Source organism: Oncorhynchus keta, chromosome 14, assembly GCF_023373465.1.
Source record: "Oncorhynchus keta strain PuntledgeMale-10-30-2019 chromosome 14, Oket_V2, whole genome shotgun sequence".
Lineage (NCBI taxonomy): Eukaryota > Metazoa > Chordata > Actinopteri > Salmoniformes > Salmonidae > Oncorhynchus > Oncorhynchus keta.
Genome location: NC_068434.1, coordinates 6,990,214 through 7,012,490, shown reverse-complemented (window position 1 = coordinate 7,012,490; position 22,277 = coordinate 6,990,214). Strand labels below are relative to the sequence as shown.

The window sequence follows — 22,277 nt, the reverse complement described above, 5'->3', positions numbered from 1 at the left end:
CAATATGGATAATATACCATTATACCATCACCAATATAGAAATATACCATTATACCATCACCAATACAGACATATACCATTATACCATCACCAATATAGAAATATACCATTATACCATCACCAATACAGACATATACCATTATACCATCACCAATATGGATAATATATTCTATATACCATCACCAATATAGAAATATACCATTATGCCATCACCAATATGGAAATATACCATTATGCCATCACCAATATAGAAATATACCATTATACCATCACCAATATGGATAATATACCATTATACCATCACCAATACATAAATATACCATTATACCATCACCAATATGGATAATATATTCTATATACCATCACCAATATAGAAATATACCATTATGCCATCACCAATATGGAAATATACCATTATGCCATCACCAATATAGAAATATACCATTATACCATCACCAATATGGATAATATACCATTATAACATCACCAATATGGATAATATACCATTATACCATCACCAATATAGAAATATACCATTATGCCATCACCAACAGCCTCCAAATAATACATATTACTACCAATAATAATATGCCTCACCTCTGTTTGAGACCCTCAGGAGAACACTGGGAGCCCGTCCAGGGTGACATGGAAGCATATTCTGGAATACCAACAAAGGCATTAGAATGTAAAGCTCCTGCAGGATGTCTGGCCGGCGCTGTGTTTGTCTTGGTGCTGAATCTACTGCGGCTCTCCTTCAGGGACCTGGGGACAGAGGGAGAGGAGGAGAGGAGGAGGAGGAGGAGGAGGAGAGGAGGAGAGGAGGAGAGGAGGAGGAGGCCATGTGTTGGTTGTTAATATTTCAACCCCCAGTCTGCCAGGTTTCAGCTGGGTTTCAAGGCTTTCAGGGCTTCAGCAGGATGGGCCCCATACACACTCAGATACACAGATGGGAACACACGTACTTATTGCATGCTTCACACACACACACACACACACACACACACACACACACACACACACACACACACACACACACACACACACACACACACACACACACACACACACACACACACACACACACAATCTCTCTCTCCTTCCCACATGGAACCCTGCCAGGCACAAGGTCATACAGGCAGTGAATTAAACCTTTATTTATGTTTATAGGAACACAGAACTACACCCCACCCTGATATGAACTACACCCCACCCTGATATGAACTACACCCCACCCTGATATGAACTACACCCCACCCTGATATGAACTACACCCCACCCTGATGTGAACTACACCCCACCCTGATATGAACTACACCCCACCCTGATATGAACTACACCCCACCCTGATATGAACTACACCCCACCCTGATATGAACTACACCCCACCCTGATATGAACTACACCCCACCCTGATATGTTGATCTTGTACACACCAGTGTTTTAAATGGAGTCTGTGGTTGTAAAGGGAGTCTGTGGTTGTAAAGGGAGTCTGTGGTTGTAAAGTGAGTCTGTGGTTTTAAAGGAAGTCTGTGGTTGTAAAGGGAGTCCGTGGTTTTAAAGGGAGTCTGTGGTTGTAAAGGGAGTCTGTGGTTTTAAAGGGAGTCTGTGGTTTTAAAGGGAGTCTGTGGTTGTAAAGTCCTCCGGGAATGTATGGGCGGTGTGGTCGTGGGCTAAGAGAGAAACGGAAGATTCTAGATGAATTTAATTGATTAACAGTGAGATATTATATCTGATGCTGTCAGTCAGACACAAGGGTCTACTGGCTTAGAGGTTTGAATTGAGTTTCTCTCCTGCTATGACCTCGACCAGCCTTTTACCTTGTGACGTTGTCACAGTTCCTGTCGGATAAACTTCAACACGTACAGTATTTACACTGTGGAGTAATATTCTCTGGTAATCACTGTGGCCAATCCTTTATGGGGATTACCTTCACAGCATTCCTCTCAAATAGGTTCATTTTTCCCCCCTAAATGAACGTGCGTCATTTTAAATGTGACTATATATTCTACCTGCCGCAGACACACTGTCACAATATTACGCAGAAACAGCTTGACTCAACATGAATGTTAAATAAAAAATAAAAAAATGCAGAGTTTAAAAAAAAAATGAATGGGATTAGCGTCAGCTACTCTAATTGGACCATAAAATGGGGTCCGTGTGGGGATGATGCCTATGAGTGGCTGTGATTGGTTGGTGGAACCTGGTGTTGGTGTTGCAGCTTTGGGCCTGCTCAGGGTGTATGGCAGATGGTTAGGTATCCAGTATCCACACACACGTACGCATGCAACACACATACACACACGTATGCATGCAACACACACACACACACACAAACACACACACACGTACGCATGCAACACACACACACACACGCATGCAACACACACAAACACACACACACACGCATGCAACACACACAAACACACACACACACGCATGCAACACACACAAACACACACACACACACGCATGCAACACACACACAAACACACAGTATACAGTATAAATATTAGAATGAGAATACAGTATACAGTATAAATATAAGAATGAGAATACAGTATACAGTATACAGTATAAATATTAGAATGAGAATACAGTATACAGTATACAGTATAAATATTAGAATGAGAATACAGTATACAGTATACAGTATAAATATTAGAATGAGAATACAGTATACAGTATACAGTATAAATATTAGAATGAGAATACAGTATACAGTATAAATATTAGAATGAGAATACAGTATACAGTATAAATATTAGAATGAGAATACAGTATACAGTATAAATATTAGAATGAGAATACAGTATACAGTATACAGTATAAATATTAGAATGAGAATACAGTATACAGTATAAATATTAGAATGAGAATACAGTATACAGTATAAATATTAGAATGAGAATACAGTATACAGTATACAGTATAAATATTAGAATGAGAATACAGTATACAGTATACAGTATAAATATTAGAATGAGAATACAGTATACAGTATACAGTATAAATATTAGAATGAGAATACAGTATACAGTATACAGTATAAATATTAGAATGAGAATACAGTATACAGTATAAATATTAGAATGAGAATACAGTATACAGTATAAATATTAGAATGAGAATACAGTATACAGTATAAATATTAGAATGAGAATACAGTATACAGTATACAGTATAAATATTAGAATGAGAATACAGTATACAGTATACAGTATAAATATTAGAATGAGAATACAGTATACAGTATACAGTATAAATATTAGAATGATAATACAGTATACAGTATACAGTATACAGTATAAATATTAGAATGAGAATACAGTATACAGTATACAGTATAAATATTAGAATGAGAATACAGTATACATTATACAGTATAAATATTAGAATGAGAATACAGTATACAGTATAAATATTAGAATGAGAATACAGCATACAGTATAAATATTAGAATGAGCTATGTGGAGAATACAGTATACAGTATACAGTATAAATATTAGAATGAGTATACAGTATACAGTATAAATATTAGAATGAGCTATGTAGATAATACAGTATACAGTATAAATATTAGAATGAGAATACAGTATACAGTATAAATGTTAGAATGAGCTATGTAGATAATACAGTATACAGTATAAATATTAGAATGAGAATACAGTACACAGTATAAATATTAGAATGAGCTATGTAGATAATACAGTATACAGTATACAGTATAAATATTAGAATGAGCTATGTGGAGAATACAGTATACAGTATAAATATTAGAATGAGCTATGTAGAGAATACAGTATACAGTATAAATATTAGAATGAGCTATGTAGATAATACAGTATACAGTATAAATATTAGAATGAGCTATGTAGAGAATACAGTATACAGTATACAGTATAAATATTAGAATGAGCTATGTAGATAATACAGTATACAGTATACATATTAGAATGAGCTATGTGGAGAATACAGTATACAGTATAAATATTAGAATGAGAATACAGTATACAGTATAAATATTAGAATGAGAATACAGTATACAGTATAAATATTAGAATGAGTATACAGTATACAGTATAAATATTAGAATGAGTATACAGTATACAGTATAAATATTAGAATGTGGAGAATACAGTATACAGTGTACAGTATCCATACACAGTACAAAACCCCATAGCAAAAATTGATAGAATTGCAGGAAATTTGCTTCTGGACCAGAGACCGGAGTCTGGAATATAAATAATATAGACTGAGTGTACAAAACATTAGGAACACCTTCTCTTTCCATGACATAGACTGACCAGGTGAATCCAGGTGAAAGATATGATCCCTTTATTGATGTCACCTGTTAAATCCACTTCAATCAGTGTAGATGAAAGGGGAGGAGACATGTAGATGAAGGGGAGGAGACATGTAGATGAACGGGAGGAGACATGTAGATGAAGGGGAGGAGTCAGGTTAAAGAAGGATTTTAAGCCTTGACACCATTCAGACATGGATTGTGTATGTGTGTGTGTGCCGTTGAGGGTGAACGGGCAAGACAAAAGATTTAAGTGCCTTTAAACCGAGATTGGTCGTAGGTACCAGGCCGCACCGGTTTGTGTCAAGAACTGCAACGCTGCTGGGTTCTTCGTGCTCAACAGTTTCCCGTGTGTATCAAGAATGGTCCACCACCCAAACGACATACAGCCAACTTGGCACAAGCATTGGAGTCAACATGGGCTAGCAACATTTGGTATAGTCCATACATCGACGAATTGAGGCTGTTCTGGGGAAAGGGGACGGCGGGTGCAACTCAATATTCGAAAGGTGTTCCTAGGTGACGGTGTTCCTAGGTGACGGTGTTCCTAGGTGAAGGTGTTCCTAGGTGACGGTGTTCCTAGGTGACGGTGTTCCTAGGTGAAGGTGTTCCTAGGTGACGGTGTTCCTAGGTGACGGTGTTCCTAGGTGAAGTGTTCCTAGGTGACGGTGTTCCTAGGTGAGGGTGCTCCTAGGTGACGGTGTTCCTAGGTGACGGTGTTCCTAGGTGAAGGTGTTCCTAGGTGACGGTGTTCCTAGGTGACGGTGTTCCTAGGTGACAGTGTTCCTAGGTGACAGTGTTCCTAGGTGAAGGTGTTCCTAGGTGACGGTGTTCCTAGGTGAAGGTGTTCCTAGGTGAAGGTGTTCCTAGGTGACGGTGTTCCTAGGTGACGGTGTTCCTAGGTGAAGGTGTTCCTAGGTGACGGTGTTCCTAGGTGACGGTGTTCCTAGGTGAAGGTGTTCCTAGGTGACGGTGTTCCTAGGTGACGGTGTTCCTAGGTGACAGTGTTCCTAGGTGACAGTGTTCCTAGGTGACGGTGTTCCTAGGTGAAGGTGTTCCTAGGTGAAGGTGTTCCTGTTCCTAGGTGAAGGTGTTCCTAGGTGTTCCTAGGTGACGGTGTTCCTAGGTGTTCCTATGTGACGGTGTTCCTAGGTGAAGGTGTTCCTAGGTGACGGTGTTCCTAGGTGAAGGTGTTCCTAGGTGACAGTGTTCCTAGGTGACGGTGTTCCTAGGTGACGGTGTTCCTAGGTGACGGTGTTCCTAGGTGAAGGTGTTCCTAGGTGACGGTGTTCCTAGGTGACAGTGTTCCTAGGTGACAGTGTTCCTAGGTGACGGTGTTCCTAGGTGAAGGTGTTCCTAGGTGAAGGTGTTCCTAGGTGAAGGTGTTCCTAGGTGTTCCTAGGTGACGGTGTTCCTAGGTGTTCCTATGTGACGGTGTTCCTAGGTGAAGGTGTTCCTAGGTGACGGTGTTCCTAGGTGAAGGTGTTCCTAGGTGACAGTGTTCCTAGGTGAAGGTTTTCCTAGGTGTTCCTAGGTGTTCCTAGGTGACGGTGTTCCTAGGTGACGGTGTTCCTAGGTGAAGGTGTTCCTAGGTGAAGGTGTTCCTAGGTGACGGTGTTCCTAGGTGACGGTGTTCCTAGGTGAAGGTGTTCCTAGGTGACGGTGTTCCTAGGTGACGGTGTTCCTAGGTGACAGTGTTCCTAGGTGACAGTGTTCCTAGGTGACGGTGTTCCTAGGTGAAGGTGTTCCTAGGTGAAGGTGTTCCTAGGTGAAGGTGTTCCTAGGTGTTCCTAGGTGACGGTGTTCCTAGGTGTTCCTATGTGACGGTGTTCCTAGGTGAAGGTGTTCCTAGGTGACGGTGTTCCTAGGTGAAGGTGTTCCTAGGTGACAGTGTTCCTAGGTGAAGGTGTTCCTAGGTGTTCCTAGGTGTTCCTAGGTGACGGTGTTCCTAGGTGACGGTGTTCCTAGGTGAAGGTGTTCCTAGGTGAAGGTGTTCCTAGGTGACGGTGTTCCTAGGTGAAGGTGTTCCTAGGTGAAGGTGTTCCTAGGTGACGGTGTTCCTAGGTGAAGGTGTTCCAAGGTGAAGGTGTTCCTAGGTGAAGGTGTTCCTAGGTGAAGGTGTTCCTTAATTTATTATTTTCACATTATTATTGCGACAGCAGCACAGTAGCAACATTAACAGCAGTGGTATACTGGTATCAGAGTAGTTCACTGTGAATGAAACGGCTGTTCAACCTACGATATGCCATAATTACTCTGCATTTAGTTGAAAAAACACATTTTGTAAAATGCACAGCTAACCTGTGACGATGGCATATTCATCTTTCGGTGGATGATCAACATAATGTGGTCTGGTTTTGGAGTTCTCTTCCCGGAGGAACAGGACGAGGACGAGGAAGAATAAGAAGAGATACTGAATGTTGGCAGTTAAACATGTACTCGTTGCTACCCTGGCACCAAGGCAGGTTGTAGTAGTCTGCTATTGTATAAGTCATACAGGTTTAGGTGTGATGACCTTTTCATACCAGTAATAGACTTTGACTCTTTAAATCAATTCACTGAACCAGTTATATACTTTGACTCTTTAAATAAATAAATTGAACCAGTTATATACTTTGACTCTTTAAATCAAGACACTGAACCAGTTATATACTTTGACTCTTTAAATCAATTCACTGAACCGGTAATATACTTTGACTCTTTAAATCAAGACACTGAACCGGTAACATAAAGCCTAAACTGATCCTAGATCAGCCCTTCCTACTCTGAGAATCTGTTAGTAGGGGACCGGATCTGACCCCTTTCACTGGGTTCATTTTGTGTTTGTCCTGTCTTTCTTACATATCAATGTCAGTGCTGTTCTAAAAGCCAGTATCTTATCTGAAGTGACTAAATGTTCTCTACTGACTGACACCTGCCAAGCGTCCCTGTCCGGTGAAATGCTTTGTATGCAGATATAAAACACGTGAAGGCATCTTGTCTATGAGTGGAATCACATTGTGGACAACCTGCTAGTCAGTCAGTAGACGTGACACAACCCCTGGCACAGACAGGACAGGCCTGCTAGTCAGTCAGTAGCCATGTCACAACCCCTGGCACAGACAGGACAGGCCTGCTAGGCACATCACTCTGGGATGAGAGAGATGTGTGTGCATATGCACATTTGTATGCGCCCATGTACAGTCGTGGCCAAAAGTTTTGAGAATGACACAAATATACATTTTCACATCTGCTGCCTCAGTTTGTATGAAGGCAATTTGCATATACTCCAGAATTTTATGATGAGTGATCAGAATAATTTGAATGAATTGCAAAGTCCCTCTTTGCCATGCAAACGAACTGAATCCCCAAAAAACATTTCGCTCCATTTTACGCCTGCGAACAAAAGGACCAAATTCTCTCGTTAACACAAGTGTTGGTGTTGACGAGGACAAAGCTGGAGATCACTCTGTCATACTGAATGAGTTCAAATAACAGACTGGAAGCTTCCTCTGTAAACCATGGTTACCTGCAAGGAAACACGTTCCGTCATCATTGCTTTGCACAAAAAGGAATTCACAGTCAAGGATATTGCTGCCAGTAAGATTGAACCTAAATCAACCATTTATTGGATCATCAAGAACTTCAAGAAGAGCGGTTCAATTGTTGTGAAGAAGGCTTCAGGGCGCCCAAGAAAGTCTAGCAAGCGCCAGGACCGTCTCCTAAAGTTGATTCAGCTGCGGGATCGGGGCACCACCAGTACAGAGATTGCTCAGGAATGGCAGCAGGCAGGAGTGAGTGCATCTGCATGCACAGTGAGGCAAAGACTTTTGGAGGATGGCCTGGTGTCAAGAAGGGCAGCAAAGAAGCCACATCTCTCCAGGAAAAACATCAGGGACAGACTGATATTCTGCAAAAGGTACAGGGATTGAACTGTTGAGTACTGGGGTAAAGTCATTTTCTCTGATGAATCCCCTTTCCGATTGTTTGGGGCATCCGGAAAAAGCTTGTCCTGAGAAGACAAGGTGAGCGCTACCATCAGTCCTGTGTCATGCCAACAGTAAAGCATCCTGAGACCATTCATGTGTGGGGTTGCTTCTCAGCCAAGGGAGTGGGCTCACTCACAATTTTGCCTAAGAACACAGCCATGAATAAAGAATGGTACCAACACATCCCCCGAGAGCAACTTCTCCCAACCATCCAGGAACAGTTTGGTGACGAACAATGCCTTTTCCAGCATGATGGAGCACCTTGCCATAAGGCAAAAGTGATAACTAAAATATCGATATTTTGGGTCCATGGCCAGGAAACTCCCCAGACCTTAATCCCATTGAGAACTTGTGGTCAATCCTCAAGAGGTGCTGGACAAACAAAACCCCACAAATTCTGACAAACTCCAAGCATTGATTATGCAAGAATGGGCTGCCATCAGTCAGGATGTGGCCCAGAAGTTAATTGACAGCATGCCAGGGTGGATTGCAGAGGTCTTGAAAAAGAAGGGTCAACACTGCAAATATTGACTCTTTGCATCAACTTCATGTAATTGTCAATAAAAGCCTTTGACACGTATGAAACGCTTGTAATTATACTTCAGTTTCCATAGTAACATCTGACAAAAATATCGAAAGACAATGAAGCAGCAAACTTTGTGAAAATGAATATTTGTGTCATTCTCAAAACTTTTGTACACGACTGTATGTATGTTTGTATGAATGTGTCTGTGTGCATACAGGCATTTGTGAGTACATGCAAGTACATGCCTGTGCGTGTGTGTGTGTGTGTTTAGTGACCTGACCAGGCACTCATCTTCCAGTCAGTCTAGTATGGATCAGAAAACCAAGCTTTAGTCTGGATCAACGCCAAGCTCTAGTCTGGATCAACCCCAAGCTCTAGTCTGGATCAACCCCAAGCTCTAGTCTGGATCAACCCCAAGCACTGGTCTGGATCAACCTCAAGCTCTAGTCTGGATCAACCCCAAGCTCTAGTCTGGATCAACCCCAAGCTCTAGTCTGGATCAAACCCCAAGCTCTAGCCTGGATCAACCCCAAGCACTAGTCTGGATCAACCTCAAGCTCTAGTCTGGATCAACCCCAAGCTCTAGTCTGGATCAACCCCAAGCTCTAGTCTGGATCAAACCCCAAGCTCGATCCTGGAGCTCTTCCATCCTCTCCCCTCTTCTCCTCTCCCCTCCCCACTTCTCCTATCATCTCTCCTCCTCTCCCCTCTCCTCTCCCCTCTTCTCCTCTCCTCTCCCCTCCTCTCCCCTCCTCTCCCCTCTTCTCCTATCCTCTCCTCTCCCTCTCCTCTCCCCTCTCCTCTCCTCTCTCCCTCTCCTCTCCCCTCCTCTCCCCTCTTCTCCTCTCCTCTCCCCTCTTCTCCCCTCCTCTCCCATCTTCTCCCCCTCTCCTCTCCCCTCTTCTCTCTCTCCTCTCCTCTCCCCTCTCCTCTCCTCTCCCCTCTTCTCCTATCATCTCTCCTCCTCTCCCCTCTCCTCTCCTCTCCCCTCTCCTCTCCCCTCTTCTCCTCTCCTCTCCCCTCCTCTCTCCCTCTCCTCTCCCCTCTTCTCCCCTCCTCTCCCATCCTCTCCCCCTCTCCTCTCCCCTCTCCTCTCCCTGTACTCTAACCTCTTCTCCTCTCCTCTCCCTCTTCTCCCATCCTCTCCCCCTCTTCTCCCATCCTCTCCCATCTTCTCCCATCCTCTCCCCTCTTCTCCTACCCTCTCCCTCCCCTCTTCTCCTATCCTCTCCTCTCCTCTCCTCTCCCCTCTTCTCCTTTCCTCTCCCCTCTTCTCTAATCATCTCCCCTCCTCTCCCCTCTTCTCCCCTCCTCTCCCCTCTTCCCCCTCCTCTCCCCTCCTCTCCCCTCTTCTCCCCTCCTCTCCCCTCCTCTCCCCTCTCCTCTCCCCTCTTCTCCTCTCTCCTCTCCCCTCTTCTCCTCTCCTCTCCCCTCTTCTCCTCTCCCCTCTTCTCCTCTCCCCTCTTCTCCTCTCCTCTCCCCTCTTCTCCTCTCCTCTCCCCTCTTCTCCTCTCCTCTTCTCCTCTCCTCTCCCCTCTTCTCCTCTCCCTCTCCTCTTCTCCTCTCTCCTCTCCCCTCTTCTCCTCTCCCCTCTTCTCTTCTCTCCTCCGCTCTGCTCCTCTCCCCTCTTCTCCCCTTCCCTCCTTTCTTCTCCATTCTTATCCTCTCCCCTCACCTCTTCTCCTCTCTTATCTTCTCCCCTCTTCTCCTCTCCCCTCTTCTCCTCTCCTCCTTTCCTCTTCTCCTCTCCTCCTTTACTCCCCTCTTCTCCTCTCCCCTCTTCTCCCCTCTTCTCCTCTCCTTCTTTCCTCCTCCCATCTCCTCTCCCCTCTTCTCCTCTCCTCCCATCTCCTCTCCCCTCTTCTCCTCTCCTCCCATCTCCTCTCCCCTCTTCTCCTCTCCTCCTTTCCTCTTCTCCTCTCATCTCTGCATCTCATTGATGTTAATTATCTCCTCAGTACTCTGATTGGGGGGATCACTGCTTGGGACCACTGAACCCCATCTAATTAATTACTAGCCTAAGACTCTCCCCTGTCTGTCACCAGTTGATTTGGAGTGTCTTCTCATTGTGTTATTTTACACCAGGGGGCCCTTTGTTGGTTCTCAGGCAGGATCTTGTAATCAGTAGTCCACAGAGTGTTGAGCTGCCAGTAGAGCCCTATCCATACCCTCAACGTTCAGGCCCCACCCTATCCATACCCTCAACGTTCAGGCCCCACCCTATCCATACCCTCAACGTTCAGGCCCCACCCTATCCATACCCTCAACGTTCAGGCCCCACCCTATCCATACCCTCAACGTTCAGGCCCCACCCTATCCATACCCTCAACGTTCAGGCCCCACCCTATCCATACCCTCAACGTTCAGGCCCCACCCTATCCATACCCTCAACGTTCAGGCCCCACCCTATCCATACCGAGACGTTCAGGCCCCACCCTATCCATACCCTCAACGTTCAGGCCCCACCCTATCCATACCCTCAACGTTCAGGCCCCACCCTATCCATACCCTCAACGTTCAGGCCCCACCCTATCCATACCCTCAACGTTCAGGCCCCACCCTATCCATACCCTCAACGTTCAGGCCCACCCTATCCATACCCTCAACGTTCAGGCCCCACCCTATCCATACCCTCAACGTTCAGGCCCCCCCCTATCCATACCCTAAACGTTCAGGCCCCACCCTATCCATACCCTCACACGTTCAGGCCCCACCCTATCCATACCCTCAACGTTCAGGCCCCACCCTATCCATACCCTCAATGTTCGGGCCCCACCCTATCCATACCCTCAACGTTCAGGCCCCACCCTATCCATACCCGAGACGTTCAGGCCCCACCCTATCCATACCCTCAACGTTCAGGCCCCACCCTATCCATACCCTCAACGTTCAGGCCCCACCCTATCCATACCCTCAACGTTCAGGCCCCACCCTATCCATACCCTCAACGTTCAGGCCCCACCCTATCCATACCCTCAACGTTCAGGCCCCACCCTATCCATACCCTCAAAGTTCAGGCCCCACCCTATCCATACCCTCAACGTTCAGGCCCCACCCTATCCATACCCGAGACGTTCAGGCCCCACCCTATCCATACCCGAGACGTTCAGGCCCCACCCTATCCATACCCTCAATGTTCAGGCCCCACCCTATCCATACCCTCAACGTTCAGGCCCCACCCTATCCATACCCTCAACGTTCAGGCCCCACCCTATCCATACCCTCAACGTTCAGGCCCCACCCTATCCATACCCTCCGTTCAGACGTTCAGGCCCCACCCTATCCATACCCTCAACGTTCAGGCCCCACCCTATCCATACCCTCAACGTTCAGGCCCACCCTATCCATACCCTCAACGTTCAGGCCCTCCCTATCCATACCCTCAACGTTCAGGCCCCACCCTATCCATACCCTCAACGTTCAGGCCCCACCCTATCCATACCGAGACGTTCAGGCCCCACCCTATCCATACCCTCAACGTTCAGGCCCCACCCTATCCATACCCTCAACGTTCAGGCCCCACCCTATCCATACCCGAGACGTTCAGGCCCCACCCTATCCATACCCTCAACGTTCAGGCCCCACCCTATCCATACCCTCAACGTTCAGGCCCCACCCTATCCATACCCGAGACGTTCAGGCCCCACCCTATCCATACCCTCAATGTTCAGGCCCCACCCTATCCATACCCTCAACGTTCAGGCCCCACCCTATCCATACCCTCAACGTTCAGGCCCCACCCTATCCATACCCTCAACGTTCAGGCCCCACCCTATCCATACCCTCAACGTTCAGGCCCCACCCTATCCATACCCGAGATGTTCAGGCCCCACCCTATCCATACCGAGACGTTCAGGCCCCACCCTATCCATACCGAGATGTTCAGGCCCCACCCTATCCATACCGAGATGTTCAGGCCCCACCCTATCCATACCGAGACGTTCAGGCCCCACCCTATCCATACCCGAGACGTTCAGGCCCCACCCTATCCATACCCGAGACGTTCAGGCCCCACCCTATCCATACCGAGACGTTCAGGCCCCACCCTATCCATACCCTCAACGTTCAGGCCCCACCCTATCCATACCCTCAACGTTCAGGCCCCACCCTATCCATACCCTCAACGTTCAGGCCCCTCCCTATCCATACCCTCAACGTTCAGGCCCTCCCTATCCATACCCTCAATGTTCGGGCCCCACCCTATCCATACCCGAGACGTTCAGGCCCCACCCTATCCATACCCTCAACGTTCAGGCCCCACCCTATCCATACCCGAGACGTTCAGGCCCCACCCTATCCATACCCTCAACGTTCAGGCCCCACCCTATCCATACCCTCAACGTTCAGGCCCCACCCTATCCATACCCGAGACGTTCAGGCCCCACCCTATCCATACCCTCAATGTTCGGGCCCCACCCTATCCATACCCTCAACGTTCAGGCCCCACCCTATCCATACCCTCAACGTTCAGGCCCCACCCTATCCATGCCCTCAACGTTCAGGCCCCACCCTATCCATACCCTCAACGTTCAGGCCCCACCCTATCCATACCCTCAACGTTCAGGCCCCACCCTATCCATACCCGAGACGTTCAGGCCCCACCCTATCCATACCCGAGACGTTCAGGCCCCACCCTATCCATACCCTCAACGTTCAGGCCCCACCCTATCCATACCGAGATGTTCAGGCCCCACCCTATCCATACCCTCAACGTTCAGGCCCCACCCTATCCATACCGAGATGTTCAGGCCCCACCCTATCCATACCCTCAACGTTCAGGCCCCACCCTATCCATACCCTCAAAGTTCAGGCCCCACCCTATCCATACCCGAGATGTTCAGGCCCCACCCTATCCATACCCTCAACGTTCAGGCCCCACCCTATCCATACCCTCAACGTTCAGGCCCCACCCTATCCATACCCTCAACGTTCAGGCCCCACCCTATCCATACCCTCAACGTTCAGGCCCCACCCTATCCATACCCTCAATGTTCAGGCCCCACCCTATCCATACCCGAGACGTTCAGGCCCCACCCTATCCATACCCGAGACGTTCAGGCCCCACCCTATCCATACCCTCAACGTTCAGGCCCCACCCTATCCATACCCTCAAAGTTCAGGCCCCACCCTATCCATACCCGAGATGTTCAGGCCCCACCCTATCCATACCCTCAACGTTCAGGCCCCACCCTATCCATACCCTCAACGTTCAGGCCCCACCCTATCCATACCCTCAACGTTCAGGCCCCACCCTATCCATACCCTCAACGTTCAGGCCCCACCCTATCCATACCCTCAACGTTCAGGCCCCACCCTATCCATACCCGAGACGTTCAGGCCCCACCCTATCCATACCCGAGACGTTCAGGCTCCACCCTATAAACTAAAAGCTGAAACACACACACAGCACAGGTACAGTGTCACCTGCCATGCATCGTCTCACCTCTGTCAGCCCTGTCAGCCCGTCCCGTCTCTGTCAGCCCGTCTCACCTCTGTCAGCCCTGTCAGCCCTGTGTCCGTCCGTCCGTCCGTCCGTCCGTCCGTCCGTCCGTCCGTCCGTCCGTCCGTCCGTCCGTCCGTCCGTCCGTCCGTCCGTCTGTCTGTCTGTCTGTCTGTCTGTGATTGACTTTCACTGTTTGTTGTTTTGTTCTTTGTGTTTCAGGTCATTAAACCCCCTCCTCCTCCTGCTCCTTTACGGCCTCCACCACCCGTGAGTACAGCACACACACACACACACACACACACACACACACACACACACACACACACACACACACACACACACACACACAGGTGTGTCCACGTCATGTCCTCAGATTATGTTTCTCATAACCTAGCATTACATAAATACAACATTAAAACATTACATCATTACAACATTACATAATTACAACATTACATCATTACCACATTACATAATTACAACATTACATCATTACCACATTACATAATTACAACATTACATCATTACCACATTACATAATTACAACATTACAACATTACAACATTACATCATTACAACATTACATCATTACAACATTACATAATTACAACATTACAACATTACAACATTACATCATTACAACATTACATCATTACAACATTACATCATTACAACATTACAACATTACATCATTACAACATTACATCATTACAACATTACAACATTACATCATTACAACATTACATCATTACAACATTACATCATTACAACATTACAACATTACAACATTACAACATTGCATCATTACAACACTACATCATTACAACATTACATAATTACAACATTACAACATTACACCATTACATCATTACAACATTACATAATTACAACATTACATAATTACAACATTACATCATTACAACATTACAACATTACATCATTACAACATTACAACATTACAACACTACAACATTACATCATTACAACATTACAACATTACATAATTACAACATTACAACATTACATCATTACATCATTACAACATTACAACATTACATAATTACAACATTACATAATTACAACATTACATCATTACAACATTACAACATTACATCATTACAACATTACATAATTACAACATTACATCATTACATCATTACAACATTACATCATTACAACATTACATAATTACAACATTACATAATTACAACATTACATAATTACAACATTACAACATTACATAATTACAACATTACATAATTACATCATTACAACATTACAACATTACATAATTACAACATTACATAATTACATCATTACATCATTACATCATTACATCATTACAACATTACAACATTACATAATTACAACATTACATAATTACATCATTACATCATTACAACATTACATCATTACAACATTACAACATTACATAATTACATCATTACAACATTACATCATTACAACATTACATAATTACATCATTACATAATTACAACATTACATAATTACAACATTACATCATTACAACATTACATAATTACAACATTACATAATTACATCATTACATCATTACATCATTACAACATTACAACATTACATAATTACAACATTACATAATTACATCATTACAACATTACATCATTACAACATTACATAATTACAACATTACATCATTACATCATTACATCATTACAACATTACAACATTACATAATTACAACATTACATAATTACAACATTACATCATTACAACATTACAACATTACATCATTACAACATTAGATCATTACAACATTACATCATTACAACATTAGATCATTACAACATTACATAATTACAACATTACATAATTACATCATTACATCATTACATCATTACAACATTACAACATTACATCATTACAACATTACAACCTTACATCATTACAACATTACATCATTACAACATTACAACATTACATCATTACAACATTACATCATTACATCATTACAACATTACAACATTACAACATTAGATCATTACAACATTACATAATTACAACATTACAACATTACATAATTACAACATTAAAACATTACATCATTACAACATTACATCATTACACCATTACAACATTACAACATTACAACATTACATCATTACAACATTACAACATTACATAATTACAACATTACAACATTACATCATTACAACATTACAACATTACATCATTACAACATTACATCATTACATCATTACAACATTACAACATTACATAATTACAACATTACATAATTACATCATTACATCATTACCACATTACATAATTACAACATTACATCATTACAACATTACAACATTACAACATTACATCATTAGATCATTACAACATTACATAATTACAACATTACATCATTACAACATTACATCATTACAACATTACAACATTACATCATTACAACATTACATCATTACAACATTACATAATTACAACATTACAACATTACAACATTACAGAATTACAACATTACATCATTACAGAATTACAACATTACATCATTACAACATTACATCATTGCAACATTACAACATTACATCATTACAACATTACATCATTACAACATTACATCATTAAATCATTAGATCATTACTTCATTACATCATTACAACATTACATCATTACATCATTACAACATTACATCATTACTTCCGTTGGTAATTCTGTGTGTATTCGGTCATACATTCCTATCCTGTTTGTTATCCCTTCAGGAGCCAGAGGAGGACGACCACCTGCCCAAGAAGAAGTGGGCGACTGTGGACGCCTCGTACTACGGAGGGAGAGGAGCAGGAGGGATCAAACGCATGGAGGTTTGACTATGAACTACAGTCATTGTTTAGTGTGGTTTGTACTGTGTGGCTCAGTTGATAAACCATGGTGCTTGCGAAGACGAGAGTTGTGGGTTCGAGTCCTGCTGCGGCCACCCATATGTAAAATGTATGCACGCGTGACGTTGAGTCGCTTTGGATAAAAACATCTATATTATGATATATTGTACCAGTATATACACAACATTATGAACAACTCTCTCCATGATATAGATTGACCAGGTGAATCCAGGTGAAAGCTATGATCCCTTATTGATGTCACCTGCTAAATCCACTTCAATCAGTGTAGATGAAAGGGGAGGAGTCAGGTTAAAGGAGAATACTTAAGTCTTGAGACAGTTGAGACATTGATAGTGTATGTTTGCTATTCAGAGGGTGAATGGGCAAGACAAAATATTTAAGTGCCTTTGAACGGGGGATGGTAATAGGTGCCAGGCCACACCGGTTTGAGTGTCAAGAACTGCAACGCTGCTGGGTTTTACACCCTCAACAGTTTCCTGTGTGTTTCAAGAATGGTCCACCACCCTTTGGGTCCCCCACCCTTTGGGTCCACCACCCTTTGGGTCCCCCACTCTTTGGGTCCCCCACCCTTTGGGTCCACCACCCTTTGGGTCCCCCACTCTTTGGGTCCCCCACCCTTTGGGTCCACCACCCTTTGGGTCACCCACTCTTTGGGTCCACCACCCTTTGGGTCCACCACCCTTTGGGTCACCCACTCTTTGGGTCCACCACCCTTTGGGTCCACCACCCTTTGGGTCACCCACTCTTTGGGTCCACCACCCTTTGGGTCACCCACTCTTTGGGTCCACCACCCTTTGGGTCCCCCACCCTTTGGGTCCACCACCCTTTGGGTCCCCCACCCTTTGGGTCCCCCACCCTTTGGGTCCACCACCCTTTGGGTCCACCACTCTTTGGGTCCCCCACTCTTTGTGGTCCACCACCCTTTGGGTCCCCCACCCTTTGGGTCCACCACCCTTTGGGTCCCCCACTCTTTGGGTCCCCCACTCTTTGGGTCCACCACCCTTTGGGTCCCCCACCCTTTGGGTCCACCACCCTTTGGGTCCCCCACTCTTTGGGTCCCCCACTCTTTGGGTCCACCACCCTTTGGGTCCCCACCCTTTGGGTCCCCCACCCTTTGGGTCCCCCACCCTTTGGGTCCACCACCCTTTGGGTCCACCACTCTTTGGGTCCCCCACTCTTTGTGGTCCACCACCCTTTGGGTCCCCCACCCTTTGGGTCCACCACCCTTTGGGTCCCCCACTCTTTGGGTCCCCCACTCTTTGGGTCCACCACCCTTTGGGTCCCCCACCCTTTGGGTCCACCACCCTTTGGGTCCACCACTCTTTGGGTCCCCCACTCTTTGGGTCCACCACTCAAAGAACATCCAGCCAATTTGACACAACTATGTGAAGCATTGGAGTCAACATGGGTCCAGCATCCCTGTGGAACAAATTGAGGCTGTTCTGATGGCAAAAATGGGATGCAACTCAATGTTAGGAAGGTGTTCTTAATGTTTTGTACACTCAGTGTACATGATCTCACACATCATGGGCTGGTTTACTCACACAGAGCCTGATTACAAATTGGATCTGCTGTCATCTGGTACCTAGCAATGTGCCCAGAACAGAACAGACCAGCCAGCCGCCAGATGAGAACAAACTCAAACTCCGCACTATACTCGAGCCATGCCTGTGACTCCAGGAAGGTGCAAAGTAAAGTGAGTCTTTTTAGATTGTGTGTGTAGGCATTATGTCGTTTCTGTCAGCTGCTGACGGGCTCTGACATGACAGGTGCTGCCAGCTCATCCTTCTCTCTCCTCTCAGCCTGATTTTCTGAAGTCACAGGATGGATGAATGATTGAGCACTGCCTTCGGCTTGATGTATTTACCAATCTCGCCCCCTCGCCCGCTCTCCCCATCTCTCCCCCTCTCCCCATCTCTCCCCTCTCCCAATCTCTCCCCCTCTCCCAATCTCTCCCCATCTCGCCCCCTCCCCATCTCTCCCCATCTCTCCCCCTCGCCCCCTCTCCCCATCTCGCCCCTCTCCCCATCTCTCCCCCTCTCCCCCTCGCCCCTCTCCCCATCTCTCCTCCTCTCCCCTCGCCCCCCTCTCCCCATCTCTCCCCCTCTCCCCATCTCTCCCCCTCCCCATCTCTCCCCCTCTCCCCATCTCTCCCCCTCTCCCAATCTCGCCCCCTCGCCCCCTCTCCCCATCTCGCCCCCTCTCCCCATCTCTCCCCCTCTCCCAATCTCGCCCCTCGCCCCCTCTCCCCATCTCGCCCCCTCTCCGTCTCGCCCCCTCTCCCCATCTCGCCCCCTCTCCCCATCTCTCCCCCTCTCCCAATCTCGCCCCCTCTCCGTCTCGCCCCTCTCCGTCTCGCCCCCTCTCCCCATCTCGTACAACCTGCAGTGTGTTGAAGACCCAACGCTCGTACAACCTGCAGTGTGTTGAAGACCCAACGCTCGTACAACCTGCAGTGTGTTGAAGACCAACGCTCGTACAACCTGCAGTGTGTTGAAGACCAACGCTCGTACAACCTGCAGTGTGTTGAAGACCCAACGCTCGTACAACCTGCAGTGTGTTGAAGACCCAACGCTCGTACAACCTGCAGTGTGTTGAAGACCAACGCTCGTACAACCTGCAGTGTGTTGAAGACCAACGCTCGTACAACCTGCAGTGTGTTGAAGACCAACGCTCGTACAACCTGCAGTGTGTTGAAGACCCAACGCTCGTACAACCTGCAGTGTGTTGAAGACCCAACGCTCGTACAACCTGCAGTGTGTTGAAGACCAACGCTCATACAACCTGCAGTGTGTTGAAGACCCAACGCTCGTACAACCTGAAGTGTGTTGAAGACCAACGCTCGTACAACCTGCAGTGTGTTGAAGACCAACGCTCGTACAACCTGCAGTGTGTTGAAGACCAACGCTCGTACAACCTGCAGTGTGTTGAAGACCCAACGCTCGTACAACCTGCAGTGTGTTGAAGACCCAACGCTCGTACAACCTGCAGTGTGTTGAAGACCCAACGCTCGTACAACCTGCAGTGTGTTGAAGACCCAACGCTCGTACAACCTGCAGTGTGTTGAAGACCAACGCTCATACAACCTGCAGTGTGTTGAAGACCCAACGCTCGTACAACCTGAAGTGTGTTGAAGATCCAACGCTCGTACAACCTGCAGTGTGTTGAAGACCCAACGCTCGTACAACCTGCAGTGTGTTGAAGACCAACGCTCGTACAACCTGAAGTGTGTCAATGTACACCCTGAAGTGTGTTAATGTACACCCTGAAGTGTGTTAATGTACACCCTGAAGTGTGTTAATGTACACCCTGAAGTGTGTTAATGTACACCCTGAAGTGTGTTAATGTACACCCTGAAGTGTGTTAATGTACACCCTGAAGTGTGTTAATGTACACCCTGAAGTGTGTTAATGTACACCCTGAAGTGTGTTAATGTACACCCTGAAGTGTGTCAATGTACACCCTGAAGTGTGTTAATGTACACCCTGAAGTGTGTTAATGTACACCCTGAAGTGTGTCAATGTACACCCTGAAGTGTGTTAATGTACACCCTGAAGTGTGTTAATGTACACCCTGAAGTGTGTTAATGTACACCCTGAAGTGTGTTAATGTACACCCTGAAGTGTGTTAATGTACAACCTGCAGCGATAGAATGCACAAGCAATCTTTTTTTCATCAGGGTAGATATGTGATGTGTGAGTGTTTTTCATCAGGGTAGATATATGATGTGTGTAGAGGTGTGTGTTTTTCATCAGGGTAGATATATGATATGTGAGTGGAGGGGTGTGTTTTTCATCAGGGTAGATATGTGATGTGTGTGTGTTTTTCATCAGTGTAGATATGTGATGTGTGAGTGGAGGGGTGTGTTTTTCATCAGGGTAGATATGTGATGTGTGGGTGGAGGGGTGTGTTTTTCATCAGGGTAGATATGTGATGTGTGTGTGTTTTTCATCAGGGTAGATATGTGATGTGTGTGTGTTTTTCATCAGGGTATATATGTGATGTGTGTGTGGAGGGGTGTGTTTTTCATCAGGGTAGATATATGATGTGTGGGTGGAGGGGTGTGTTTTTCATCAGGGTAGATATATGATGTGTGTGTGGAGGGGTGTGTTTTTCATCAGGGTAGATATATGATGTGTGGGTGGAGGGGTGTGTTTTTCATCAGGGTAGATATATGATGTGTGTAGAGGTGTGTGTTTTTCATCAGGGTAGATATGTGATGTGTGGGTGTTTTTCATCAGGGTAGATATGTGATGTGTGTGTGTTTTCATCAGGGTATATATGTGATGTGTGTGTGGAGGGGTGTGTTTTCATCAGGGTAGATATATGATGTGTGGGTGGAGGTGTGTGTTTTTCATCAGGGTAGATATATGATGTGTGGGTGGAGGGTGTGTTTTCATCAGGGTAGATATGTGATGTGTGAGTGGAGGGGTGTGTTTTTCATCAGGGTAGATATATGATGTGTGGGTGGAGGGGTGTTTTTCATCAGGGTAGATATATGATGTGTGTGTGGAGGGGTGTGTTTTCATCAGGGTAGATATATGATGTGTGGGTGGAGGGGTGTGTTTTTCATCAGGGTAGATATATGATGTGTGTAGAGGTGTGTTTTTTCATCAGGGTAGATATGTGATGTGTGGGTGTTTTTCATCAGGGTATATATGTGATGTGTGTGTGTTTTCATCAGGGTATATATGTGATGTGTGTGTGGAGGGGTGTGTTTTCATCAGGGTAGATATATGATGTGTGGGTGGAGGGGTGTGTTTTTCATCAGGGTAGATATATGATGTGTGTGTGGAGGGGTGTGTTTTTCATCAGGGTAGATATATGATGTGTGTGTGGAGGGGTGTGTTTTTCATCAGGGTAGATATATGATGTGTGTGTGGAGGGTGTGTTTTCATCAGGGTAGATATATGATGTGTGGGTGGAGGTGTGTGTTTTCATCAGGGTAGATATGTGATGTGTGTGTGTTTTTCATCAGGGTATATATGTGATGTGTGTGTGGAGGGGTGTGTTTTTCATCAGGGTAGATATATGATGTGTGGGTGGAGGGGTGTGTTTTTCATCAGGGTAGATATATGATGTGTGTGTGGAGGGGTGTGTTTTTCATCAGGGTAGATATATGATGTGTGTGTGGAGGGTGTGTTTTTCA

The 22,277-nt window shown here is 45.6% G+C and overlaps 1 protein-coding gene and 1 long non-coding RNA gene across 2 annotated transcripts in view; both read left to right on the top strand.

The window, feature by feature from the left end:
• The window catches only part of LOC118379522 (anthrax toxin receptor 2-like), a 142,675-nt gene that overhangs the window by 57,422 nt on the left and 62,976 nt on the right, over positions 1-22,277 (top strand). Inside the window, exons 12-13 of the mRNA XM_052460929.1 lie at positions 14,460-14,507; positions 16,991-17,089. Of these exons, the coding sequence (XP_052316889.1) occupies positions 14,460-14,507; positions 16,991-17,089 (147 nt within the window). The remainder of the gene's footprint in view (positions 1-14,459; positions 14,508-16,990; positions 17,090-22,277) is intronic.
• The window catches only part of LOC127907155 (uncharacterized), a 1,905-nt gene continuing 466 nt past the window's right edge, over positions 20,839-22,277 (top strand). Inside the window, exons 1-2 of the long non-coding RNA XR_008063521.1 lie at positions 20,839-20,865; positions 21,032-21,351. This is a non-coding gene — a long non-coding RNA (uncharacterized LOC127907155). The remainder of the gene's footprint in view (positions 20,866-21,031; positions 21,352-22,277) is intronic.